This window comes from Neolamprologus brichardi, chromosome 15 (assembly GCF_056152115.1).
Source record: "Neolamprologus brichardi isolate AB-2024 chromosome 15, ASM5615211v1, whole genome shotgun sequence".
Lineage (NCBI taxonomy): Eukaryota > Metazoa > Chordata > Actinopteri > Cichliformes > Cichlidae > Neolamprologus > Neolamprologus brichardi.
The window spans coordinates 25,312,920-25,340,912 of record NC_142118.1 but is presented as its reverse complement, the minus strand read 5'-3'; the positions used below and the strand labels follow the sequence as shown (position 1 = coordinate 25,340,912).

Sequence of the window (27,993 nt, the reverse complement as noted above, 5' to 3'; positions counted from 1 at the left end):
AGCACAAAGACTTTACAACGTGTGAGATTTGGGCTTTGCTCCTGACTGTGACCCACACACCACACGATCAGTGGACTCCTGCTCAGAAAGTCGAGTTGAGCTAGTGTGCAACCTGAGCATGTGGACAGATGTACAGGTAACTCAGCGCAGGTAAGTAAAGACCTACGTGACCATAGCTCCTGTAGACCGAGGTGAGATAAGGAGAAGTGTGCAGCTGTCCACATACCCAGCTCAGTCTGATCGATCAATAAGCGATACCCGTTCAGTCAATAATTAACTCCTGTCAGACGCTGTGGCTGCCTCTCTCCCTCCTCACAGAGTATTTTTGTCACTGCTGGGCTTCCTTACTTTGACAGAAGCTCCACAGAGACGGAAACATCTGCTGCAGCTGTTTGTCACTGCCTCTGCTCTGCCTCTCAGGTATGAAGCTGCTGCTCTTTCAGCTTCTCTTTGTGCTTGTGCAGCTTTCAGCAGCTTTCTTGAAGTCGCATAAAGTTTCCTGACGTTTTGGGAATCTTGGAAAACTTCAAGCTGCTGGAGGTGAACGTGGCAGCGCTGTAGAGGAGTGTGTGTTTGTGTGAAGCTGCACAAGTCTCGGTTCAATTCTTCTCTGCAGAGCGGCTGTAATCATTAACATGTGAGCTTCACTGTAAGGTTAGAAAAGCAGCTGCGAGTGCTGACGGTGAACTTTAAACAACCCTCCAAACCTTTTATGAAGCTTTTTATACTTCATTAAAGTTCAGAAAGAGTAAAGGTTCTTCATTTTGAAGCCAGCACAGATTCAGAGACTGTCACTCTGTGTATCTCTGCTTTTTCAGTCTCTGCTTACTTTGTGCTGATGATGATGAGGACGAAGATGAAGGGAAACAGTTAAACACGCTCACAGTTTGTGGGAAAGGGCTGCAGTTATTAACCCTGTCCACCGTGGAGCTCCTGCCTCTCGTGATATCAGAGCTTTCTCTTGCTTTGGGTCCGTCTGAGGCCCCTGCTGGCATTTTGTTTGACTTTAAGTTTGTTCTTTTCACTTTTGGGTTGTTTTGTGTCGTCGGCCTTTCTGAGTGCTATCGTCATCTATCACCCCTCACATTTCCAGATGTTTCCAGATTTTTCCATCCATATTATTGATTATCCTCAGTCAGCTGAAGCTCTTTCTCTCTCTTGCTCTCTCTTTTAGTCATGTTGTCCTTGGCCGCCCACTCGCTCTGTGTCAGGGCCACCGGTTACCAACAAAGCCTGCGCTCCATAGCAACTGTCATCTCCGGGAACAAAACGTCCAAGTAAGTCTCAACCCACTAGAACGGCTTCTGAGTCCATTAACTGTCTGACCTTTGACCCCAGCCCTGCGGCTGTGTGTGCAGAATAGTGAGGGAGAGACTGAAGAAGGAGGTGGAGAAGATGGCGAATCAGTTCTCCGGGTTCAGACCGGGCCTGGTGGTCCTGCAGGTGAGAGACTGAAGCGCCCCCTTCTGGATGGAGCGATACTTCAAACCGATTTTTTTTCTAACAACCTCACAGTGACCTGATCAGGTCGTTCTCTGAGCTCCGCCATCATAACTCAGACTAGACTTTACTAGACCTTTTCCCGGGGCTGCTCTCTGCAGTTTACCTGTGCACACCTGTTGTCACCTGGCAACAAAAAGCAGCTTTGTTTTAGTGTTTGTGACCAGTTGAAACCAGTCAACTGAACTTTGACCTCCACTCCCAGCTCAGGCTGGAGCTCCTGGTCCTCTCACACAAACACACAAACATGTGGCTGCCTCCCATCTCATTTCTGTTTACGGCAGAGCAGTGACCAGGTGACGTGTGCACCTCAATGATATAAATGACAGAACATTAGAAACACCTGTGAGTGCTGAGTGCATGGCCATGATTATCAGTCTGTTTGTGAAAAATGGGACAAACCTCCAAAATCTTACAGCAGTTTAACCCAAGGGGACAAAAACGAGCGACCAAAAATCAAAGAAGTTCTGTCAGTAAAATTAAAAACACAAATGATGTAGAAATAAAAAGCCGCAAATAAGTCGGGAGCAGCTCAGGATCCTCCAGGAGGAAACAAACACGTCAGAGAATGAGAAGGATGCAGGATCCTGCAGGATGGCTATTTTTAACTGTCTGTGTGTGTCACAGGTGGGAGACAGAGATGACTCTAACCTGTACATCAGCACCAAACTGAAGGCTGCAGCTGAGGTGACCAACATACACACACTCGTTTTCCTATCTTAGTAAAGACATCTAATTGACAATGTTTTCCTTAGCTGCTTACCCTAACTGTTACGAACCATCTCTGCTAGGGGTTAAGGGAGGTAAGGTAACATAAATGAGATTCTCACGGGGAAGATCGGAGTCGAAAACGTTTTATTACAAAAAAACTCAGAGAACTGAAAAATAATAGCAGCATTTACTACAAACAAACAACCGATACAAAAACAACTTCCTCGCTTAAGGCTTCAACCAGTAGAAATCAAAATTAGCCCCATGGGCTGTAGCACAACTAACATTAGTCAAGAGAATCTCAGTCGAGACAGGGATTTACAAACAAGGCTACCAGACAGAAGCACGCAGACTGCACACTCAGTTGAAAGCAGCAGACCCAGAATGAATGTTCTTCAGCCTTTTAAAGATGCGTGTGCCCAATCAGTCACTGATTGGTCTAGCATCCCTCAGCTGGTCCAATAGACTTTCCCTGGAGGTGCAAGCCACAGGTTCCCAGGCAGCCAATTGTCTGAGTGTGTTGTCACACTCAAATTTGCTTGAAGGAAGTCTGGCTCACTTCTTCCAAGGCCAGGGGCCGTAACACTTACCTTAACCCTCAGCTTAAACCTCAGCCTCAACCTAACCATAACCTCTGGTCCTTCTGGTCCTAACAAAGATGTCTATACAAGTACACACACATGCACACACACACACACACAGTGGGCTGATGCAGCTTCACTTTGTTTCCTGCAGGTTGGAATTGAAGCCAAACATATCCGGCTGCCAAACACAACCACGCAGGACGAGGTCTTCATGCATCATCTTCATCATCATCATCTTTTCTCCGTGATGTGATCGAAGGTCTGATTGGTTCTTGTTTTCTGTCGCCCTGCAGGTGCTGCAAAGCATCATGTCCGTGAACGAGAACGCGTGCGTACACGGTCTGATCGTGCAGCTGCCATTGGACTCCGCAAACTGCATTGACACTGAGCTCGTCACCAACGCCGTGTCCTCGCAAAAAGACGTAGATGGGTCAGTGAGCGCATCACTTCCTGTGTTCATCACCAAATACTCCCAAATACTCATCACTAACACTGTGTGTGTGTGTGTGTGTGTGTGTGTGTGCAGGCTGAGCTGCATTAATGCAGGTAAATTGTCTCGAGGAGATCTGAACGACTGCTTCATCCCCTGCACCCCCAACGGCTGCATGGAGCTCATCAGACAGACTGGTAGCAGCACACTGGGAACACTGGGAACATTGGGAATTCTGAGAATTCTCAGACTGCTGGGAACACTGAGAACATTTAGAACAGTGGGAACATTGGGAATTCTGAGAACATTCAGAAAACTGGGAACATTGGGAATACTGAGAACATTCAGCACACTAGAAACACTGGGAACATTGGGAATTCTGAGAACATTCAGAAAGCTGGGACTATTGGCAACACCGAGAACATTCAGAACATTGGGAACACTGTGAACATTATGTCATTCGTTGAAAGCGGCGGATGCGTCTCCTGGGGATAAACGGTGGTTAGGTGTAAAGACCTGCTGCAGACACATGATTGTAACCACATGATTGTAAATCTGAAATCATGTGTTTGTTGTTCATCAGACATACAAACATCATCACTGACAGTTCCAGTAAACACCTTTGCCTGTGACTTCCTGTAACTGTGCAGGCGTGTTTGTGGCGGGGAAGCACGCGGTGGTTATTGGTCGCAGTAAAATCGTTGGCGCTCCGATGCACGACCTGCTGCTGTGGAACCACGCCACTGTGACCACCTGCCACTCAAAGACACCTGACCTACCTGAGCAGGTAACAACATGCAGACACGAAATAAATCATGAAATGAATAAAAGCTAACCTAAAAAGCTAAATTATAAAGTTAAAATTCAAACAAAATCACCTTTAAAATCAAACAGAACAGATTGCCTCCATCATTCAAACACTTCTTGCGTCTGCAGGTGGGCCGGGCTGATATCCTAGTGGTGGGGGCCGGCAGAGCAGAGATGGTGAGAGGAGAGTGGGTGAAGGAGGGTGCCGTGGTCATTGACTGTGGAATTAACCATGTCCCCGGTATCAGCATCCCCTTACACTTATTGACTTCCTTTTTCCAGCCAGCAGCTTGTTTTTTTCTTTTCTTTTAACCAATAAGAAGTAGGATTGTTTCCACAGGAACCCCAGCTGGGTGGAAACAATCGAGTGAATCAATCCTAAAATGATCTGCAGTGGAAAATATAAACCAATGACCAAGTTTGGCTCTGAGCTTTAAAACTGTAATTCTTTAAAATGATTCACTCTGTGACCTTTGACCCCTGCTACAGATGACACAAGGCCCAGTGGTAAACGAGTGGTTGGAGACGTTCACTACTCCTCCGCCAGTCAGAGAGCAGGATACATCACACCTGTTCCAGGAGGGGTGGGGCCAATGACGGTGGCCATGCTCATGGAGGTATTTATTTTATTTTATTTTATTTATTTATGTTTGGGTTTTTTTTTTACTTTTCAATGTCATCAGATTTTACTCTTTTACTTTTGAGCATTACGTACTTTTATTTTTTATCAAATTCAAATAAAATCAAATCATTTTAGATGCATGAATGACAAAAACTTAAAACAGGTTAAATGATCTCCTCATAAGAGCTCTGTCATCCAATCAGACACAGCTTTTTAACATGTGAAGAATTCAGATGTTTATCAGAACGGCTAAAATAAAGTGGACAGAGTGTTTGAAACCTCTAAACATTTTATTAAATACAGTTAGGTCCATAAATATTTGGACAGAGACTTTTTTTTTCTAATTGTGGTTCTGTACATTACCACAATTATTTTTAAAGGAAACAAGTCAGATCCAGTTGAAGTGTAGACTTTCAGCTTTAAGTTGGGTTGAACAAAAAGATTGCATAAAAAGGTGATAAATATTTTTTAACACAATTCCTTCATTTCAGGGGCTCAGGTGTAATCTGACAAATTAAATAAGTGAAAATAAAATATTCATTTCTAACTTGGTTAAAAAACTCTTTGCTGGCACTGACAACCTGAAGTCATGGACATCATGAAGTGAAATGCTCAGTTGGGTTAAGATCAGCTAACTGATCTGTAGTTCATGAATTTCATGAATATTCCACTTTGCTTTAATAAACTCCTGGGTTTGCTTTGACTGTATTTTTGGGTTATTGTCCATCTGTATTATGAAACACTGTCCAATCAACTGGATTTCATTTAGCTGGATTTGAGCAGACAGTCAGAACATGCTATAGCTGTGTCCCAAAACATCGGCTGCATCCTTCGGAGGACCCGGCCTTCGCGGTCTACGTGGACCGGGTCCTTCGAAGATCGAGAAGGCCGGAAGTGCGGAAGTGGGACGGTCTAGCCTTCAGATTTGTGTCACCGCTGTCTTGGTGGAGTTTAATAAACTTGGCCGTCTGCTCCTTGCTATCTAAAATATAACAGGACACGGGCGTAAATTCTCAACCGTCTCACACCTCTGTTTAATCAGTTTTCTGTTTAACATTTATTCAGCTGTGTAAAAATCCCAGAGGAACCCACCCAATGGATTAATAAAGTTTTATTTAATCTAATACTTTGATCTCAGCCAAACCGATTTACTCCAGAACAAATAAAACACAGAAAAAGGGCAAACAATTACATTTTTATGTTATCCGAGTGAATTATATATCATGTTTAACCTGAGTAGCGAAAGAGCGGGGGTCTGAAAACGATGAAACCGGGAATCCGCTGCTCTCGCCGGCTGGAGTGACCATTGAACCCCCCTGCTTGCTATCGAGCGGGTGGGTAGCAGATGTCTCCAAAAACGTCGGCACACTTTTGCAAATATGCGATGTCTTGATAAACCAAGCAGATATTTGTAATTTACACAGCTACTTTCTCGCCTGAAAATATGTTAAAAGTTTATTTTGTGGCCCAGAAAGATTAATAAGAGTAATTTTAAAACTTAGTAGCGGCCGCCATTGTTGGCAGCTGAAATTTGGCTGGACCGCGCTATGAATTCTGGGATATGGTGGGCAACGAAGGACACACCCGACCCATCCTTCAAATTCGGGGAAATGAAGGACGCATTTGTCGGCCACATTTGAAGGAGTCGACAAATTGGGACAGCGTTCGTCGCCTGGCTGTGATGTAATCGGCCTTCAATTGCGGCCTCCGGAGGATGCAGCCGACATTTTGGGACACAGCTAGTTTGTCTCTGAACACCTCAGAAATCATTTAGCTGCTTCAGTCCTGTGTCATATCATCAATAAACACTAGTGTCCCAGTGCCACTGGCAGCCATCACACTGCCTCCATTGTGTTTTAATCAGAATCAGAATAGTTTAATCATCCCTAAGGAAATTATGTGGGTTGCAGCCACTTCAAGACAATAACAGTAACAGGCTGAACTAAATTAAATAATACAATATTTTAGAACAAAATATAAGAAATAGGTCCAATATATACAAATATGACTTTTACAAGAGGAAATTGTGCAAAATGATGTGGTATGCTTTGGATCATGAGCTGTTCGGCGCCTTCTCCCCACCTTTTTCTTAAACTCATCTGTCCAAAGAATGTTTTTCCTGAACTGTGCTGACTTTTTTAGATGTTTTTCAGCAAAGTCCAATTTAACCTTTCTATTCATGAGGCTTACAAGTCGCTTGCACCCTGCACTGAACTCTCTGTATTTACTTTCATGCAGTCTTCTCTTTATGGTAGACCTGGATATCCATACTTTTACCTCCTGGAGAGTGTTATTCACGTGGTTGGCTGTTGTGAAGGGGTTTCTCTTCAATAATTCTGTAATCATCCACCACTGTTGTCTTCCGTGGATGTCCAGGTCTTTTTGCATTGTTCACTAGTGCTTTTTTTCTTTCTCGGCATGTACCAAAACTGTAGATTTTGCCACTCCTAATATTGTATTCTCTAATGTTTTTATTCTGTTTTCACAACTTAAAGATGGCTTGTTTCACGTGTATGGAGAGCTCCTTTGACTGCATGTTTTCTGCTCAAGCAAAATCTTCCAAATGCAAGCACCGCACCTCAAATAAACTCCAGGTCTTTTATCTGCTTAATTGATAATGACATGAAGGAGTTGCCCACACCTTCCCATGAAATAGCCTTTTAGTCAACTGTCCAATTACTTTTTATTTTAAAAACACATGTGTTTTTAAAATAAAAAAATAAAAAAAATCAAATCACGTCATTCAACTTCAAAAGCAAAAATGTTCTTTGAAATGTACACAAAAGTAATTCTTTAACTAAAACTATGTGCTGTTATTTAAAGTTGACACAGTCACAGAGAGCTGTTTGTGTTTTTCTCTGAACTATTATCAGCAACAAAGCAATACATAAGTAGTACTTAACAAAAAAAAATGATAACAAAACCAGTCATTGTACCTTACATGTTGAGGAGCTGATACTCCTAAACCCATCATCCAATTTGAATGTGGATACGCTCAAATGAAAGCTGAGGGTATCCACATTATGTCCATGTCCGTCATATAACTATAATTGGAATATGTTTCAGTAAACAGGTAAAAAAAAAAATCTTTTTTGTGTCAGTGGCCAAATATATATGGACCTGACTGTATGCTATATGTGCAGAACAAAGTGAAAACAGTAGTAAACATGGAGCCTGATGGTCTAAGATTTAATAGGTACAACAGAAAATTGTCTGCATATCGGCTGATCTGGCTCAGTTGAAAATGTAAGCAGCAACTTGGGAAACAAACACACAAATCTGAGGAGTTTCAGAGGAGACCTATGTCTCCTCTGAAAATGGGGAAATGGGGTGAAAATGGGGGTGGTCTTAAAATCGGAAGATTGGGAGTGTTGGCAGGTCTGACGGTTAATCAGTTCCTATTGTGGTTTTTCTTTGTTTCAGAATACGGTGCAGAGTGCTCAGCGCTTCCTCCTGAAGATGAGGAGGTGAAACATCAACACTGACGGGTAAAACTCGGCTCAAACTTTCAAATTCCAACCAGGGTTTCCTCTAAATTCATCAGAACTAATTTATTGTCATGATCAGTTTTTGTCACTGAAGGACACTCTGCAACCAAAGAAACTGCACAGGTATAAATGATTAAATGTGTTTTTGTTTGGGCTCTGATAACTGTGACACTTTGTTTATATCCCTGTAGGCAGACAGCTGTGGACAGGTGAACAGCTCATACACAGAGATGACATCGTCAGAATGAAAGAAGAAACACTTCTTGTTTCAGAGGCTGAACTCGTCCGTATTTTTTCTTTTGTCTTAATTTTTTTCTGTAATTTGTTTCCTGATCTGAGAGATTTCTGACGTCTGTCAAAGTTTGACTGTGACTCCAGCAGAACCTCAGAGTTCAGACGCACTGAGCTCGATGAGGCTGTGGATGCTGCGCTTTCCTGCAGTATTAAACCAGGTGTAAGTACATGCCCAGCATTTATTTATTTTCATCCTTTTGTTACTTTGATTTTTAAATAGTAAAAATCTTTTACCTTCTTGTATAAAAAAATCTCTGAAGTAACAGTTTCTGTACTTTCAGTTTAAAAGAAGTGATGGATAAGAACTTCGTGGGGCTTTTATTGTGAAAAGCTGCAACTTTGACTCAATTGAGCTTCATATGAACATCCTTGAACGCAATGTGTTACCTTCACGTGTTCACTATTGGCAGAAATCTGTGCCATCAGAAACTGAATTTGAATAAGTTAAATTTGAATTTGAATTGCTCAGATTGAATCTGAATTGTAACTTGAATAAATGCTTTTGAAAACTGAATTTAAATTAGTCTAATTTGAAATTTAATTTATGGTTTGAAAATGATCATCACTAAATTGAATTGAATTTTATATTTTGAAAATGTATTGATTTGCTTTGAAACTGCATTTTATCCTTTAAAAATTCAGCTCTCGAATAATTTCAGTTTCACTTCTCACCATTCAGTTTCAGTTCTACAATTCAATTTCAGTTCCAAAATTCAGTTTTTTGGAACTTACATCCGGTTCCGGTTCAAGCGCAGATTAATAGAACTACGTTTTACTAGCGGAGTGTTACTGATGGGAATCTACAGCATCTTGAGCTGAATTAAGACTTCAGAAGTCATTCGTCATGTCGAATGACCAGCGGATAAACAAATGATAGCCGTAAGGTAACTTTTATGCTTATTGTAACTGCTAGCTAAAAACGCTAATTTAGCGTAGTTTGCCCTGAATTCAGCTTTGACAAACAAATATGATCGACTGTTTCTAGTAGAATTCCAAAGTTGTCATCTTGTACCCTCTCAGAGTACCCCCTTTGTATGCTTGCAGAGACCCCTCTAGTAGGGAAACATGCAAAACAGTGTCCAAACCTTTGTATTTTAGCTTTATTTATGTCTTACACAGCATCCCAACTCTTTAGCTAACTTAATAACTTTAGCTAAAGTGAATAGTTAGTCTAATTCATTAGTGCAGCATTACTGGATCACCTCTGTTTGAAGTGATATAATATGATATACAACTATCACTGTGTTTAACTACCATAATAATTCTTAGGGTACTGAGTGCATGCTTAATTCGATTTTTTTTTTTTAAAAAACATACTGCTCCATTACTATGTTTGACAGGCTGAAGTTGTCGGGTCACCTCCTAAATCGACCATCTTTTACAGGTGTTTTGTGCCAGAAATGGAGTGTCCACTGAAGACTGAAGATACTGAATCTCTACGCCTTGCCATTGATCCCTCCCTCTCACCTAGACAAGAGGCATTAACTTAACCACTCTCATATGCTCTGTACCTACATCACCTTCCCTGACAGTCGTAGCTTGGCTCATCTGAGGGTGAAATTGTAAGAATGTGTTATTTTGCAAAGTGCTCTCTAGGGTTCCTAAATAAAATATGGCATTGAGGTCATTTCTTTTGAATTAATCCCTTCTTCTGAAATATAAGAACCTCTCCTGGTTTTAATGGCACTTTGGATTTCCTTACTTTCTGTTCCACTTCCAAACCCTAGATGCTGACAAGCTGACACAGTAACATGGAAGAGGGAAAGAAGTTGGAAAGGACTACTACAAATAAACCTAATGCCTAACAATGAAAAATGTAAAATAAGAACAATAATAATAATAAAGATAAAAGATGAAGTAACAAGTTTTTAGTTTTTTGGTTTATTCCAAATGATCATCCAGATGTCTGTGACATGTGATGACAAACACCATAATCGAAGGCCTTAGTCATCACATGCTTAAACTCATCATATATTTTTGCATATGCTGAACATGCAGTCAGACATGCTGTAACTGTGGGGTAGAAAACAGCATGAACACCATACGGCAGGGGTCTCAAACTCCAGTCCTCGAGGGCATAGAAAAGTTGCATGACACTGGCCCTTGAGGACTGGAGTTTGAGACCCCTGTCATATGGAATATGACAGGTGTGGTTGAACTGCATGAAGACTCTGAAGTTTCTCTTCTCTTCTGGCAGGACAGGAATGTGGCCTTGTCCTGTGAGCCACTGTAAGGATGTACTTAGAGTAGAACTGGACTGTCACTGGCCTCAGGCTCTTCACCCTTTTCAAAGACAAAGCAGTCATTTAGATAAAATATTAGATATTGTTTACCTGTAAATGCACAAAGTAAATTTTGAAATGTAATTATTGTCAAGAGTGAACAAGCACTGATAGTGTAATCTACAGCTGTGGCCAAACGTTTAGAGAATGAGAAGTGTTGTTTGCTTATTTACAAAGTTTGCTGTTTCGGTGATATTTGTATATCATATTATATCACTTCAAACAGAGATGATCCAGTAATGCACTAATTAATTAGACTAACTATTCACTTTAGCTAAAGTTATTAAGTTAGCTAGAGAGTTGGGATGCTGTGTAAGACATAAATAAAGCTAAAATACAGGTTTGGACACTGTTTTGCATGTTTCCCTACTGTAGGGGTCTCTGCAAGCATACAGAGGAGGTACTCTGAGAGGGTACAAGATGACAACTTTGGAATCCTACTAGAAACAAACTGGTTCACCCGAAAGACAAAACGCCAAAACACAGACTTAACAATGTGGTGTATGCTGTACAGTGCAGCGAGGAATGCCCAGACCTCTACATTGGAGAGACCAAACAGCCACTTCACAAGCGCATGGCACAACACAGAAGAGCGATCTCCACAGGACAAGATTCAGCTGTCCATCTGCATCTTAAGGATAAAGGACACTCTTTCGAGGATGCCAATGTTCACATTTTGGACAGAGAGGACAGATGGTTTGAAAGAGGAGTGAAAGAAGCCATCTATGTCCACTGTGAGCGACCATCTTTGAACAGAGGCGGTGGTTTACGACACCAACTCTCTGCCATCTATAATCCAGTTTTGAGATCCCTTCCCAGACGCCTTAACGCCCACTCACATCCTGGGCCATCTGGCCTCAGGAATTCGCATGATAAGGTGGGGCCAGGTTTCACAATGAACTCACCCGAAACCCTGGCTGATTGGGACCCACACCCACACCTTGGCTCAGGCGATTAGAGGATCATCAGGGGGTCCTTTTGTCCCTCTGTGGGGGGACACTCCCACTAGGTTTAAATCTGGGACTGTCCACCATTTGACCTTAGAACTGAAGAAGCTTCTCGGATGCGAGGTGAAACGTCTTCAAGTAACTTAAAGAAGTCAAGACGCTTTTCTTTGCAATCTCCTTTGACTACTAGAAACAGTCGATCGTATTTGTTTGTCAAAGCTGAATTCAGGGCAAACTACGCTAAATTAGCGTTTTTAGTTAGCAGCTACAATAAGCATAAAAGTTACCTTACGGCTATCATTTGTTAACATGACGCTTGTTCTTATACATGTAAAACATTTATTACCAACCTGAGAGTTTATCCGCTGGTCATTCGACATGACGAATGACTTTCTTAAGTCATTCTTAATTCAGCTCAAGATGCTGTAGATTCCCGTCAGTAACACTTTCGGTCCGCTAGTAAAACGTAGTTCTATTAATCTGCGCTTAACCGGAACCGAATGTAAGTTCCAAAAAACTGAATTTTGGAACTGAAATTGAATTGTAGAACTGAAACTGAATGGTGAGAAGTGAAACTGAAATTATTCGAGAGCTGAATTTTTAAAGGATAAAATGCAGTTTCAAAGCAAATCAATTCATTTTCAAAATATAAAATTCAATTTCAATTTAGTGATGATCATTTTCAAACCATAAATTCAATTTCAAATTAGACTAATTCAAATTCAGATTTCAAAAGCATTTATTCAAGTTACAATTCAGATTCAATCTGAGCAATTCAAATTCAAATTTAACTTATTCAAATTCAGTTTCTGATGGCACAGATTTCTGCCCATAGTTCACCTTCAAAATCATCAGCAGCTTTGTTTGCTCAGGGATCAGAGGTTGTTGTCATGGAAACAGAGTCAGCTGCTTCCTGCTGGCAACTGAAGTCAGGCAGACTAATCAGAGATTTATGAAGGATCAATGTATTGGTTATTGGCAGAAAAGATCATATAATATTATTTTATTAGAACACGTGTTTGAGGTTTCATCATGCAAATAACGTGTAAATCTGAAAATTAACTTCTAATTGTACTCTGTCTAAATGAAGTGTTCAATAAAGTTAAGTATTCAAACTCATTTATACATTCTGTTATTTTTATTCGAGACACAAACCTGAAGAACAAAAACATCTGACCGCATATAAAACATGGATGACTGCGAGAAACAATGCACACCAAAATGTTTGTCATCTGTCCCCAAATCTGACGGATGGGACCAAAATCTTCAAAATAAACTCCCTGTTTGACTCAGAGCTGAGAGCAGAGACTCAAGCTGTGTCCCAAAACGTAGGCTGCATCCTCCGGAGGCCACATTTGAAGGCCGATTATGTCACAGCCAGGCGACGAAGGCTGTCCCAATTCGTTGACTCCTTCAAATGTGGCCGACAAATGCGTCCTTCATTTCCCCGAATTTGAAGGACGGGTCAGGTGTGTCCTTTGTGGCCCACCATATATCCCAGAATTCATAGCCCGGCCCAGCCAATTCCAGTTTTCAACAACGGCGGCCGCTACTAAGTTTTAATATTACTCTTATTACTCTTTCTGGGTCACAAAATAAACTTTTAACATATTTTCAGGCAAGAATGTAGTTGAGTAAACTGCTTGGTTTATCAAGACATCGCATATTTGCAGAAGTGTTCTGACGTTTTCGGAAATGTCTGTTACCCACCCCCTCAATAGCTAGCCGGGGGTTTCAATGGTCACTCGAGCCAGCGAGAACAGTGGACTCCCAGCTTCATCGTTTTCAGACCCCTGCTGTCTTTTGCTACTCAGGTTAAACATGATATATAAGTCACTCCGATAACTTAAAAATGTAATTGTTTGCCCTTTTTCTGTGTTTTATTTGTTCCGGAGTAAATCAGTTTGGCTGAGATCAAAGTTATTAGATTAGATTAAATAAAACTTTATTAATCCATCAGGTGGGTTCCTCTGGGATTTTCACACAGCTGAATAAACGTCAAACAGAAAACGGATTACACAGAAGTGTGAGACGGTTGAGAATTTACCCCAGTGTCCTGTTGTATTTTAGATAGCAAGGAGAAGACGGCTGAGTTTATTAAACTCCACCGAGACAGCGGTGACGTAAATCTGAAGGCTAGACTGTCCCATTTCTTTTTTTTTTTTTGCCTGTCCCATTTGGTTCTTTAGCCGTCAGAATTGTTGTCGGAAGACCAACAAGGATACCCAGTGGATTTATTTTGCCAAATGGATCATCTGGCATTGCCGTATTGGTCCATTTGATCGACCTTTGTTTTTATTATTTATTTTATTTTATTTTCAGTTGTTACAGACGGGACAGACATGAGTGAGGGATAGGAAAGGGAGAAAGAAAGAGGAAGGAAAAGAAAAACAGAAGGGGAGAGGGACAGTGAGAAAGGGAAAAAAAAATTCTCCTGGATCACCTGTTGAGAAAGAAAGAATAGAAAACAAGCAAAAAAAAAAACAAAGCAACATACTAAACACAACACCATCGCATTAATCTAGCTAAGTGTAAACAGCAGTAAATACTAAATATTAAATGTTGTTGTGCAGCACGCAGGACAGACAGCGCACAATGTGCTTTGAAGTAGCAGCCAAGAAAGGTGTAATTTAAGTCTACGAACAGTGAACACCCGTGTGCACACCTGTGTGGATCAGCGCGCTTGTATTCAAATGGTTTCCCCATGTAATGGTCTGCCAGAGGATGTAGAGAGCCATAGCCCTGTCCCCCAGGGCATGAAGCAGGCATGGAGGACATCCAGGCCCCAGACATCCAGAGGCCCCAGAGTGCGAGAGCCCAAGGAGGACCACCGGAGGGGCATCTGTGCCACCCTCATGGGAAGGGCTGAGGATCCCCAGACGAGGGGTCACCCAGTAGCCACCGAGCAGAAGGTAGAGGGGGCTGCACCGGCGTGCCCGCCGGCTCTGCCAGCAGCCAGCTGTGCCAGAGTGAACCGAGCCGCAGGCCCAGAGACCGAAGGCCCGAGGGCCCCCTGCGCCCCAGAAGAGGCCTGACCGAGCAACAGGCGCCAGGCCAGAAGTGCAAGACTGTCCCATTTCACAGCCTCGCACTTCTGGCCTTCTTGGTCTTCCAAGGACCTGGCCCACATAGACCGCGAAGGCAGGGTCCTCCGAAAGATGCAGCCTACATTTCATTTCATTTCATTTCATTTATTTATTTATTTCACACTTGGTACAAAAAACAAACAAACAAACCAACCACACTTTCTATCAAAAACACTACAACCATGTGTGAAAAGGAGCAGGAAGAAGAAAATATTCTTATTAAACCCTGCCTCCTATCTACAATCCAATTTATATTACAAGTGGGCACCAAAAATCAGGGAACAAACCAACATTAACATTTATCTCCGGTCCTAACCCAAACCAAACAACAAATTTACAATCAGAATATACCACTCCACATAGTAACAAGGAGAAAAATTAAAATTAAAATAAATAAAACAAAAATTATAATGGATCCTTTTTCAATGAACTCCAATTTCATTCACATTCTTCATATTGAGTTATCGTTTTAAGCATGTAACACTTTTTAAAACAATGTAAATTTATACAATTCTTTAAATTATAATGAAGTGAGTTCCACAGTCGTATACCCCTAACTGTTGGACTCATTAATCTTTGTGTAGTCCTAGTTAACTGATGCGTAAAATAAAATTTCCTTCTACTATCTTCTCCCCCTGAACACAATAAAAATACTCTTTGTAACTTAAAGGGCAAAATATTATTTTTAGCCTGAAACATAATTAATAGTGTCTGTAATTTCACTAAATCTCCTAATTTTAATAATTTCGATTTTATAAATAATTTATTTGTATGTTCTCTATATTTAACATTATGAATCATTCGTATAACTTTCTTCTGTAATAAGTTTAGAGGTTTTATAGTATTCTCATATGTATTCCCCCAGACTTCAATACAGTAACTAAAATATGAAAAAAACAATGAAAAATATAAAATGCGCATTGTTTTATAGTCTAATAAATCTCTTACATTTCCCAAAATATAAATGTTTTTAACCATCTTCCTTCTAATATACTCAATATGTGATTTCCACATCAAATTTTCATCTCATCTCATCATTTGTCAGATTCAAAGATAATTTATTTACATCAAACCATATTTTTAATCTTAACATCTCAGAAGTCATAATTTCAACCAAATCTTTCAAATTCTCTCCAGAGCAATAAAGATTTGTGTCATCTGCAAATAAAATAGAATGTAACCTTTTTGATACGTCACAGATATCATTAATATATAAATTAAAAAGTTTAGGTCCCAAAATAGAACCTTGAGGAACGCCACATACAATCTTCAATCTTTCAGAGGTGTTGCCGAGATAATGTACATATTGCGACCTATTTTCTAAATAACTCCTTAACCAATTCAATGCCACTCCTCCTGGTGATGTGTCATTCATAGAAAATGCCAATATAAAATGACTTATGGTGACAGCACTCAGTCAGCCTCTGCACTTCTAACAGACCCATTATGGCTCATGACTTCCCAGTAATTTGCTGTGCTGTGGTGGCACAGACTTTGTATGTTAGTTCACATGACTGTATAAGTTATTTTCATCGAATTAAAATGAGCAACAGCCTTTTTTTCCCACATTTTGGGACACAGCTCCAGGCAGGCCAATGACGTCACAGCGACGCGATGAAGGGTGTCCCAATTCGAAGTGTACTTCAAATGCGCCCTTCATTTTCCCAAATTTGAAGTGTGGTCCGGGGTAGACTTCGTGGTCCCGTACATCCCACAATTCATAGCGTGGCGGTGAGTGTGGATATTTTGTTTAGAAAAAAATGGCAGATGCCTGAAGCGCAGCGGCCGAAGAGCAATGTTCCCTCTAAGCTGCGCACGTGCGCAATTGCGCACTGCTGGCATGGTCTCTGCGCACAGAAAATCTGCGTTGCGCACAAAAAAAAAAAATCTAACCCGAATTGAAATTACAATTAATACTGTCACAACCCGGCTCAAAGGAAGTGACAAGCAAGTGGGAGACCACACACAGGCTTTTAAACGCTGTAAGATATATTTAATGAAAATAAGGTGAAGCAACTTAAACACAATTTAAAGGACAAAACAGCCATAACTGAAGCCTCAAATGAACTTGATGGGTGCCAGACGGAGAGAGTCAAGGTGTCTTTATACACTGAGGCTGGCCTTCTCAGGTGTGCTGCATCTATAATTGGGTCAGCTCCACCTACCTGCAAGAAACAGGTAACAGAAAAACCAAAACATAAGCCCAGCCCACTGGCTGTAACAATACTTTAACAATTCTGTTTTGCAGTGTTAGTCAGTAAGTGACTGGCTGCTCCCGTATGGGATTACAATGACGCCATCTTATCCCATAGTCCAGCCAATAATGCGATTCACATTTATATATACGCAGCTAATCAACGTCGTTGACAGGCTATGACAGCGTCCTTATGTGCACCAGTGTTTTAGCTAGCAAAGCAGCGTGGCTGATGTGGAGTGAAGCCACGTTAATGACAACGCGTACAACCATTGGAGATGTGAGCAGGACAGACGGAACAATTGACGGAAAAAATGTGGACTTTATACCAGTTTTTAAATTGTGTTGATAGGTCACGTAAAACCAGAGTTATGATAAAAATATATGCAATGTTTGTTTTTTTCCTGAATACTATCATTGTTTATATTTACCGCGGGAAGAAATGGTAAAAACTGTGTTTTATAAGGAAAACGCTGGAAAACGCTCTCCGCCTGTGAGCAAAAACAAAACCAAAAAACTCCCACCCTTTCCTATTGGTGGAAAAATGTACCATGTCGACGAATCAAAAAATGATATGGCAACATGGCATTTAGTTGTTTAGGAAGGGGGAAGTTTTAGGAATGACAGCAGTGTTTTGAGATGTGAGAGATTTGCGACGTTTAGCGAAAATCCTGTATAGTTAGTGTGTAGTGTAGTCAATAGTTTTGTTGTGTGTGAACAATGAGGCAACTACTGAATGTTACAGGTGTTACAGGAGTGATACATCTCCTGTTGTCAGGCCTGCAGGTATCAGGCTGTTGTTCTCTTTTATCTCATAGTGGACAGAAATACATTTTTGGAGTGGCACAAATGATTTGTGTGTGTTTAATAATGAAGAACATTAAAACATTACTGTTGGCCACATGTCGGCAAAGTTATGTGACATCACGGCACAAGCAGGATTCACTACACTGTTAATGTTAGCTATGTTATATTGCTGCTTCTGTTCGGTGGTGTCGAGCCAAACGGACTTTAACGTGTGTTTGAACAAGCTGATGGTTCACTCGTTAAGCTGAAAGAAAGATGCTTTAATCACAGGAGTCACACATGTGTCCACTGTACCATCTGGGAACTCTTCTTGTTTAGCACTCGTAATAACACAAACACTAAATCCTCCTTCTCTTGTGCTGTTTTGTAGCAGTGTATATACCTGAGACTGTCACCTGTCTGTCTGTCCTGCACTCTCTCTATTTTTCCTTCTCTCTGATTGTGTAATAAAAGTCTGAACATGTATTTATAAATTACACTTGTGTTTGAATCCTGCAGCTTCTCACACATTTGATTTCCATGTGTGACAACTGCAAGTGTCCAGAGTGAGGACAGACTGAGGGACCCACTGCTGCACATCATCTGTGAGGCTTTGCACCCCTGATGATCCACCAGGACAAACTCAGCAGTGTGTGAGGAAGAGGAGGAGGAAGAGCCAGCAGCAGTTGACAGATGGAGAGAATAGACAGACTGTTCCCTGTTTGTGAAGGACTGCTAGAAAAGTTTAGAATAACTAATTGTCTGTCCTGAATCAGTCTTATTAGGTAATGTTCAAATAATTTTATCATTCCAGTGTTTTCAGTGTGGGAGAAAGTACTCAGGGCCTTCAGGTTACACACCATGAAAGGCAGAAACAAGTTTAATATTCAGAAACCTAAAGTATGTATCAGCAGCAGAATGGACCTAAAAATAAATGTGTGTATATATATATATATATATATATATATATATATATATATATATATATATATCATAATAATCTGACAATAAATATAATATTGGCCATATTATATTTACATTACCAAAGTGACATGACTTTAGTTTCATGAACAACATTAGCTAATTGTTATATATCTATCTATATCTATATCTATATATATATATATATATATATCTATATCTGTATCTATATATATATATATTAGGGGTGCAACGATACTCGTATCGATATTGAACCGTTCGATACAGTGCTTTCGGTTCGGTACGCATATGTATCGAACAATACAATTTTTTTAATTTATCAACTTTCCTTCTGACGATGCTGTCTGTGTTGAGCGCTCAGTGGATCTGTACGGTGGCCCCTAGAGACAAAGCACGTACAAACTCCAAAACACATGCAAACTCCAAAACACTTGCAAACTCCAAAACACATGCAAACTCCAAAGCACATGCAAACTCCAAAGCACATGCAAAATCCAAAACACATGCAAAATCCAAAGCACATGCAAACTCCAAAACACATGCAAACTCCAAAACACAACGGAAGTGGTCCAGGACGCTAGGGGCAGTGTTGAGCTCGATTTGCAAAATAAACGGCAAGTTTGTTGCAAACACACGGAGATGGATACCAGCGGAAAACACCAGCAAGGATAGACCAACCACGCCTCATAATAAAGGTAATGTGCAAACTGTTGTTAGTTTGATTGTTTTTTTTTTTATTACTATGAACGCTCGGTTTATGCTTTGCTCATAGAGAACTGGTTTAAAAAAAATGGATAAAAGTATGAAAGCGTAATGTTTTAGCGATTTCTGTCCTTTGCTAAACATCAAAAGTAGCATGCTGTGCAGTTTAAGATAAAAAGTTAAGATAAAATATGTAATCTTATTTTAATATTTTTCTCTGAGTAATTGATTGAAAAACATTCTCATAGTCAAACAAGTATTTGCAAGAGAGGTTATTAAAATCTAAGTGTAATGTTTTTGGGAGTTGCGCATATATGTCTGTGCATTCAGGAGTCTTAATGTAAGATGTGAAATACTTGTATTTTCTGTGGGTTGTAGTGAATCTTAATTTTGTAAAACATTTGATGGGGGTCATTTTTACAGATGTACTGTCCCTTCTGTGGACACCTCTTGGCAGACAGTCCTGCCTTTTTAGTCTATGTGGAAAAAACATCAAATTTTTAAAGGACATCACCAGCACTGTGTCGAGAAATCCTGCCCTTGGTGAAGAGGCAGCAGCTCTTGCATCTACCAGTTCCAGCATCCTGACTGGCACAACTATACAGTCTACACAGGGTAAAAAACATATTTGTATTAAATAACTGGCAGACCACAGGCAGTAAGGATGGGCGGACATGTCTCAGCCTCCACCACTCTCAGCACTGGAGCCCCCCAGGGGTGTGTTCTGAGCCCCCTGCTGTACTCCCTGTACACATATGACTGTGTGGCCACTACCAGCTCCACCACCATCATCAAGTTTGCTGACGACACCGTCGTGGTGGGCCTGATCTCTGACAACAACGAGACGCCCTACCTGAAGGAGATTAGGAATCTGGAGAACTGGTGCCAGAGGAACAACCTCCTTCTAAACGTCAGTAAGACAAAGGAGTTGATAGTGGACTTCAGCACTAAGCAGGAGAGGAACTACCAGACCCCCGTCATCAACGAGTGCCCAGTGGAGAGAGTGGACAGCTTCAAATACCTCGGAGTTCACATCACGCAGGACATGTCATGGTCCTGTCACATCAACACCGTGGTGAAAAAGGCCTGTCAGCGTCTCTACCACCTCAGACGCTTGAGAGACTTCCGACTGCCCCCCAAGGTGCTCAGGAACTTTTACTCCTGCACCATAGAGAGCATCCTGACGGGAAACATCTTAACCTGGTTCGGGAACAGCACCATCCGCTCAGAGCTCCCTGACCTGCACTCAATCTACAGCAGGCGGTGCTGGACCAAGGCCAGGAAGATCGTGAAGGACCTCAGCCATCCCAACAACGGACTGTTCTCTCTGTTGAGGTCAGGAAAGCGATTCCGCTCCCTGAAGACCAACACAGAGAGACTGAGGAGGAGCTTCTTCCCGCAGGCGATACGGTCTCTCAATCACACCACCACACAGTACTGACCCACACATATAGTTCTTACACACACACTGGACATTCTGGACATTGTTCTCACTTCATCACTTAAACCACTTTAAGCATATTTGCACTGCACAAGACACTATATAATGTGGATTGCACAACACTGGACATTATATTCCTCATTTCCAGTTAATATTTGTACAGCTGCTGTTATTGTGTGTGTATATATATATTTATATTTATATTTCTTCATACATTCTTATATATTTCTATACTGTGTATTTTGCTGTACAGTTATTTTATTTTCAACTTTAATTTATATATTTTATCTATTCTTCCCAGTTAAATTTACCCTTTACCCTTCATTCTAATTTGTGTTGTACAGTTATCTCATTCTTAACTTAATTTTTATATTTTATTTTATTTTATTCCTTCCTGGTTAAATTTACCCTTTTTTATTTTCATATTTATTTCCTATCTTATTCATAGCCTTCTCTTTTTTTCTTTAGGTCACGAGCAGTTGTCCAAGCATTTCACTGCATATCGTACTGTGTATGACTGTGTATGTGACAAATAAAAATTTGAATTTGAATTTGAATTTGAAATAAATCTTCTTAACTGTCCCTTCCCTAAAATGATAACTTATTTTTTTTTCTGTTTATAGCTGGGAAATCATTAGTGGAGTCATTTATAAAATTTAGGGATGTGAAAGAAAGGGAAAGAAAGGCATTTTTTTCAAAGAAACACCAGGAACAGAAACCAGTGAACGTATGTCATAAACTTGAACGTGGAAGTTGACCACTTTTTTTTTGCTAATACAAAATCCAAATTACCTGTAGCACTGCCAAGGCATCACTGTAAATTTCCATATGCATATGAAAGGAACTGTATATATTGCATATACAGTCCCTTTCATAGGAACTGTATATGCAATATACTTTGAGGCTGATTGCTGTTCATTACCTGTATATGGTGTGTTCAGTTAATCACAACCTTGGACATTAGTGTTGCTCGGGGAACGTTGAAGAAACTAGAAATGATCTAGTTGCCGCTCTTGGGGATTGTAGTTCACCACTGATACAGGGCTTACAATTTTTAATCTGATCTGAATTTCTTAATTGTCAGCCTTTGGTCAACATTCCTTCAATAATATATGCCCCCTGTTAAAACTAGATTTAGTCGCTAATGTTGTCTTTTGAGTCACAGCACAGCTGGAGCACAACTACAGATCAGAAATAAAATGGAAGACAGGGAAGACCATGTAAGAGCAAAGATGTAAAAACATGTTATTGTTAATCTCATTTCTAGATACAGATTGGCATCATGACAAGGACCAGTGATGGTATAAGACCTCTTCGAGGAAAGTCCCTTCCGGTTGATGTTCATTCTCACTGGTCAACTGAGCAAATCTTGTCTGCCAGCGTGAAAAAACATAAGGACTTTAACCAGGACATGGCCAATGGACCCTATGTACTGCTATACCCTGATGCAAGGGAAGTTAGCACAATTCCTGGAACCAACACCCCTTTCACCATCCAAAAATACAAGGATGCCATAGGGAAGGCCTATCAAAGAATAACTCTCTACATTTGTAACCATGATGACTTCTTAAATACTGGTAAGTGATTCTGATAATGCAGTGACAATCATAAATTTTAGATATTAAAAATAATTCAATTCAATTCAATTCAATTCAATTTTATTTATATAGCGCCAAATCACAACAAAAGTCGCCTCAAGGCGCTTCACAGATACAGAGAAAAACCCAACAATCATATGACCCCCTATGAGCAAGCACTTTGGCGACAGTGGGAAGGAAAAACTCCCTTTTAACAGGAAGAAACCTCCGGCAGAACCAGGCTCAGGGAGGGGCGGCCATCTGCTGCGACCGGTGGGGGTGAGAGAAGGAAGACAGGATAAAAGACATGCTGTGGAAGAGAGACAGAGGTTAATAACAGATATGATTCAATACAGAGAGGTCTGTTAATACATAGTGAGCGAGAAAGGTGACTGGAAAGGAAAAACTCAATGCATCATGGGAATCCCCCGGCAGCCTACGTCTATTGCAGCATAACTAAGGGAGGATTCAGGGTCACCTGGTCCAGCCCTAACTATATGCTTTAGCAAAAAGGAAAGTTTTAAGCCTAATCTTAAAAGTAGAGATAGTGTCTGTCTCCCGAATCCAAACTGGAAGCTGGTTCCACAGAAGAGGGGCCTGAAAACTGAAGGCTCTCCCTCCCATTCTACTTTTAGATACTCTAGGAACAACAAGTAGGCCTGCAGAGCGAGAGCGAAGTGCTCTAATAGGGTGATATGGTACTACAAGGTCATTAAGATAAGATGGGGCCTGATTATTTACGACCTTGTATGTGAGGAGCAGGATTTTGAATTCAATTCTGGATTTAACAGGAAGCCAATGAAGGGAAGCCAAAACAGGAGAAATATGCTCTCTCTTTCTAGTCCCTGTCAGTACTCTTGCTGCAGCATTTTGGATTAGCTGAAGGCTTTTCAGTGAGTTTTTTGGACATCCTGATAATAATGAATTGCAGTAGTCCAGCCTGGAAGTAATAAATGCATGAACTAGTTTTTCAGCGTCACTCTGAGACAGGATATTTCTAATTTTAGAGATGTTGCGCAGATGGAAGAACGCAGTCTTACATATTTGTTTAATATGTGCGTTGAAGGACATATCCTGGTCAAAAATGACTCCAAGGTTCCTCACAGTGTTACTGGAGGCCAAGGTAATGCCATCCAGAGTAAGAATCTGGTTAGATACCATATTTCTAAGCTTTTCGGCGCCGAGTACAATGACCTCAGTTTTATCTGAGTTAAGAAGCAGAAAGTTAGTGGCCATCCAAGTCTTTATGTCTTTAAGACATTCCTGCAGTTTAACTAATTGGTGTGTGTTATCTGGCTTCATGGACAGATAGAGCTGGGTGTCATCTGCATAGCAGTGAAAATGTATGCTATGTCTTCTAATGATGCTGCCTAAGGGAAGCATGTATAATGTAAACAGGATTGGTCCTAGCACTGAACCCTGTGGAACTCCATAATTAACCTCAGTGTGTGAAGAGGACTCTCCATTTACATGCACAAATTGGAGTCTATTAGATAGATATGATACAAACCACTGCAGTGCAATACCTGTAATACCTACAGCATGTTCTAATCGCTCTAATAGGATATTACGGTCAACAGTATCGAATGCTGCACTAAGGTCAAGAAGGACAAGCACAGAGATGAGACCACTCTCAGAGGCCATAAGAAGATCATTTGTAACCTTCACTAAAGCTGTTTCTGTGCTGTGATGAACTCTGAAACCTGACTGAAACTCTTCAAATAAACCATTCCTCTGCAGATGATCTATTAGCTGTTTGACAACTACTCTTTCAAGGATTTTTGATATGAAAGGAAGGTTGGAGATTGGCCTATAATTAGCTAAGACTGCTGGGTCTAGAGATGGCTTTTTGAGTAAAGGTTTAACTGCAGCACCTTGAAGGCCTGTGGTACATAGCCGATTATTAGAGATAGGTTGATCATATATAAGATCGAAGAATTAATCAATGGCAGGACTTCTTTGAGCAGTTTTGTAGGAATGGGGTCTAAAAGACACGTTGATGGTTTGGAGGAAGTAATTATTGAAGTTAACTCAGAAAGATCGATTGGAGAAAAAGAGTCTAACTTAACATCAATGGTACTAAGAGTAGCTGTAGATAATATTACATCTGTGGGATGATTATTGGTAATTTTTTCTCTAATGATAAAAATTTTATTTGTGAAGAAGTTCATGAAGTCATCACTAGTTAACGTTAAAGGGATGTTTGGCTCAAAAGAGCTCTGACTTTTTGTCAGCCTGGCTACAGTGCTGAAGAGAAACCTGGGGTTGTTCTTATTTTCTTCAATCAGTGATGAGTAGTAAGCTGTTCTGGCTTTGCGGAGGGCTTTCTTATAAAGCAACAAACTATTTCTCCAGGCTAAATGATGATCCTCTAGATTTGTGACACGCCATTTCCTCTCCAGATTACGAGTCATCTGCTTTAGGGTACGTGTTTGAGAATTATACCACGGGGTCAGGTACTTCTGATTAGAGACCTTAGTTTTCACTGGAGCTACAGTATCCAGAGTCGTACGTAGTGAGGAGGTGAAATTATTAACAAGATAATCGACCTCTGTTGGGGTAGCGTTCAGATAGCTGCTCTGCTCTGTGTTGGTACAGGGCATTGACGATGATAACAGTGGCTGGATTATATTCTTAAACTTAGTTACAGCGCTTTCAGAAAGACATCTACTTTGATAAAGTCCACTCTCCACTGCTGCGTAATCATTTATTGTAAATGTAAATGTTATCAGGAAATGATCAGACAGGAGAGGGTTTTCAGGAAACACTGTTAAACGTTCAGTTTCTATGCCATATGTTAAAACAAGATCTAGAGTGTGATTAAAGTCGTGGGTGGGTTCTTTTACATTTTGAGAGAAACCAATTGAGTCTAACAACAGATTAAATGCCATGTTGAGGCTGTCATTTTTAGCATCAACATGGATGTTAAAATCACCCACAATAATTATTTTATCTGAGCTCAGAACTAAATTAGATATAAAGTCTGAGAAATCAGACAGAAACTCTGTGTAAGGCCCAGGTGGACGATAGATGATAACAAGTAAGACTGGTTTCTGAGTTTCACAGCTGGGGTGGACAATGTTAAGCATCAGGCTTTCAAATGAATTAAAAGTCTGTCTTGGTCTTTCATTAATTAATAGACTGGTGTGAAAAATTGCTGCCACACCTCCCCCTCGACCTGTGCTTCGAGATTTCTGGTAGTTAGAATGACTCGGGGGTGTTGATTCATTTAAACTAACATAATCATCCTGCTGCAACCAGGTTTCTGTAAGGCAGAGTAAATCAATTTGTTGATCAATTATTAAGTCATGTACTAACAGAGACTTGGAGGAGAGAGACCTAATATTTAATAATCCACATTTCAATGTTTTACTCTTTGGTTCAGATGTGGATACTGTATTGTTCTTTCTTTGTAAATGTTGAAGTTGTTTGTTGCTGGTTTTTAGTTTGTTTTTTGTCTTTTTGGAAGCTGACACAGTCTCTATGGAGATGGGTTTTTGGGGGGGTAGCAGGAGGAGAGAAGCTGCAGAGAGGCGTGTAAGACTGCAACTCTGCTTCCTGGTCCCAACTCTGGATAGTCATATTTTGAGGGGTTTAATAAATTTGTCCATATTTCTAGAAATGAGAGCTGCTCCATCCAAAGTGGGATGGATGCCATCTCTCCTAACAAGACCAGGTTTCCTCCAGAAGGTTTGCCAATTATCTATGAAGCCCACATCATTTCTGGGACACCACTCAGACAGCCAGGAATTTAAGGAGAACATGCGGCTAAACATGTCACTCCTGGTCTGATTGGGGAGGGGACCAGAGAAAACAGAGTCCGACATTGTTTTGGCAAAGTTGCACACCGATTCAATATTGATTTTAGTGACCTCCGATTGGCGTAACCGGGTGTCATTACTGCCGACGTGAATTATGATTTTACTGAATTTACGTTTACCCTTAGCCAGCAGTTTTAAATTTCCTTCAATGTCGCCTGCTCTGGCCCCTGGAAGACAATTGACTATGGTTGCCGGTGTCTCTAGCTTCACATGTCTGAGAACAGAATCACCAATTACCAGAGTTTGACCCCCAGCGGGTGTGTCACCGAGTGGGGAAAAACGGTTAGACAAATGAACGGGTTGGTGGTGTACCTGGGGCTTCTGTTTAGGACTATGCTTCCTCCTCACCGTTACCCAGCCGCCCTCTTTCTGCAGCTGCTTGGGATCTGCCGGGGAACAGCTAGCGGGGCCTACGCTATCTTCGGCTGCACCAGCTAAAGGGGCCTGGCTAGCTAAGGGTGAGGTGCGAAGCCGAGTCTCCAGATCAGTAATCCTGGCCTCCAGAGCTGCAAATATGCTACATTTATCACAGATATCATTACTGCTAAAGGAGGCCGAGGAGTAACTAAACATCTGACACAATGGGTGGCTGTAGCTCAGGTGGTAGAGCAGGTCATCTACTGATCGGAAGGTTGGTGGTTCGATCCCTGGCTTCCCCAGTCTGCATGCCAAATATCCTTGGGCAAGATACTAACCCCAAATTGCTCTCCGATGCATCCATCGGAGTATGAATGTGTGTGTGAATGTTACTTAGAAAGCACTTAGAAAAATGTGCTTGTGCGAATGGGTGTGAATGGGTGAATGTACAAGTTGTGTACAGCGCTTTGAGTGCTCAGAAAGAGTAGAAAAGCGCTATATAAGAACCAGTCCATTTACCATTTACAATGAGCAAGAAAGTGCAGGAGGGACAGGTGAAGTAGCCATGGTGCTAGCGAGTCGGCTACGAGCTAAGCTAGCGAAACAGTACAGAGACAGTGAGTGAATACTTTGGCTATAAATTAGGTAGTGAGTACACAGAAAGTGTGCTTCGGATGAAGCACGTGAAGATTATACTATGAAAAAAGAATGTATTTAAAAGTTGTTAATTAAACTGCTAAGCAAATAAGCTACTCAGAACACCACTGTGTTTGAGCAGGAACAGGAAGTGATACTATACCACAGAGCGAGCGAACACCAAGTGACAGCGCCACCGACAGCCAATGAAGATTTTGCAAAAAAAAATGTTAATCAGAGAGTGACATGATTTTGCCACAGATTTTAAATATATTTAATTTGTGCTGCAAAGCCAAAGTGTTCTATATGTTTGCTAATTGTTAGATATAGCTTTCAATACATACATATATTTAAATTAGACTGTATGTTTTGAATCATTGAATATTTGCAGATTGCAACACAGAGTGTGAATCTGAAGAGGACAATGAAGTTCAAGTAAAAGTAGTAGAAAGCCCACTGTCGGACACTGTGGTTAGTCTTTTTTTACTGGTGTTTTGTGTGTGTGTGTGTCTGTGTTTGTATACACCAATATAATCAAGAAAAGTTTAAAGTTTTAAAAAGTGCTGTTAAGCTTATTTTACTACTTATCAGGTATGGGATTTTCCAGATAATCACAGCACGCCGGAAACAGCACCTTCAACAAATAGGTAAGTTTTGTATTGTGGAGGATACAGTGCGGCGACCCTGAATAGGGAGGAGCCAAAAGACATTATTATGTATTATATTGTAAATTCTGAAATTATTTAAATTCTTTACAGGGTGGTCAAACTTGCAAACTTCTTTTGA

General features: G+C 40.8%; 2 protein-coding genes across 5 annotated transcripts; both read left to right on the top strand.

The window, feature by feature from the left end:
• The first annotated feature begins 343 nt into the window (after nt 1–343).
• mthfd1a (methylenetetrahydrofolate dehydrogenase (NADP+ dependent) 1a, methenyltetrahydrofolate cyclohydrolase, formyltetrahydrofolate synthetase) lies at nt 344–10,958 on the top strand. Of its 4 annotated transcripts, none has more exons than XM_087852586.1 (14): nt 344–420; nt 1,175–1,277; nt 1,359–1,443; nt 2,128–2,187; nt 2,947–3,000; nt 3,089–3,225; nt 3,322–3,422; nt 3,876–4,012; nt 4,162–4,273; nt 4,522–4,649; nt 8,078–8,596; nt 8,718–9,320; nt 9,821–9,998; nt 10,164–10,956. In XM_087852586.1, the coding sequence occupies exons 2-11, from the start codon at nt 1,177–1,179 to the stop codon at nt 8,123–8,125; spliced, it is 963 nt and encodes a 320-aa protein (XP_087708712.1). In that variant the 5' UTR covers nt 344–420; nt 1,175–1,176; the 3' UTR covers nt 8,126–8,596; nt 8,718–9,320; nt 9,821–9,998; nt 10,164–10,956. The 4 variants fall into 4 exon arrangements, with proteins under 4 accessions (XP_087708712.1, XP_087708711.1, XP_087708713.1 ...); XM_087852585.1 differs by having other exon boundaries at nt 8,078–8,142; nt 8,334–9,320; nt 10,164–10,955; XM_087852587.1 differs by having other exon boundaries at nt 8,078–9,315; nt 10,164–10,958.
• On the top strand, nt 10,577–27,993 carry LOC118453531 (uncharacterized). Its single transcript, XM_087852518.1, has 7 exons — nt 10,577–10,655; nt 21,440–21,543; nt 22,084–22,393; nt 23,051–23,070; nt 27,613–27,678; nt 27,799–27,854; nt 27,966–27,993. Exons 1-7 carry the CDS (start codon nt 10,577–10,579, stop codon nt 27,991–27,993), a joined length of 663 nt encoding a protein of 220 aa, XP_087708644.1.

Excerpts from the sequence above, each read along its gene's own strand:
- mthfd1a (XM_087852587.1), top strand. The coding sequence starts at position 1,177 with ATGTTGTCCTTGGCCGCCCACTCGCTCTGTGTCAGGGCCACCGGTTAC. Across the intron at positions 3,423-3,875 it reads GGAGCTCATCAGACAGACTG|GCGTGTTTGTGGCGGGGAAG; the intron begins GTAGCAGCACAC and ends GTAACTGTGCAG. Across the intron at positions 4,274-4,521 it reads TGGAATTAACCATGTCCCCG|ATGACACAAGGCCCAGTGGT; the intron begins GTATCAGCATCC and ends CCCCTGCTACAG.
- LOC118453531 (XM_087852518.1), top strand. The coding sequence starts at position 10,577 with ATGACAGGTGTGGTTGAACTGCATGAAGACTCTGAAGTTTCTCTTCTC. Across the intron at positions 21,544-22,083 it reads AGGAACAGAAACCAGTGAAC|ATACAGATTGGCATCATGAC; the intron begins GTATGTCATAAA and ends TCTCATTTCTAG. Across the intron at positions 27,855-27,965 it reads ACAGCACCTTCAACAAATAG|GGTGGTCAAACTTGCAAACT; the intron begins GTAAGTTTTGTA and ends AATTCTTTACAG.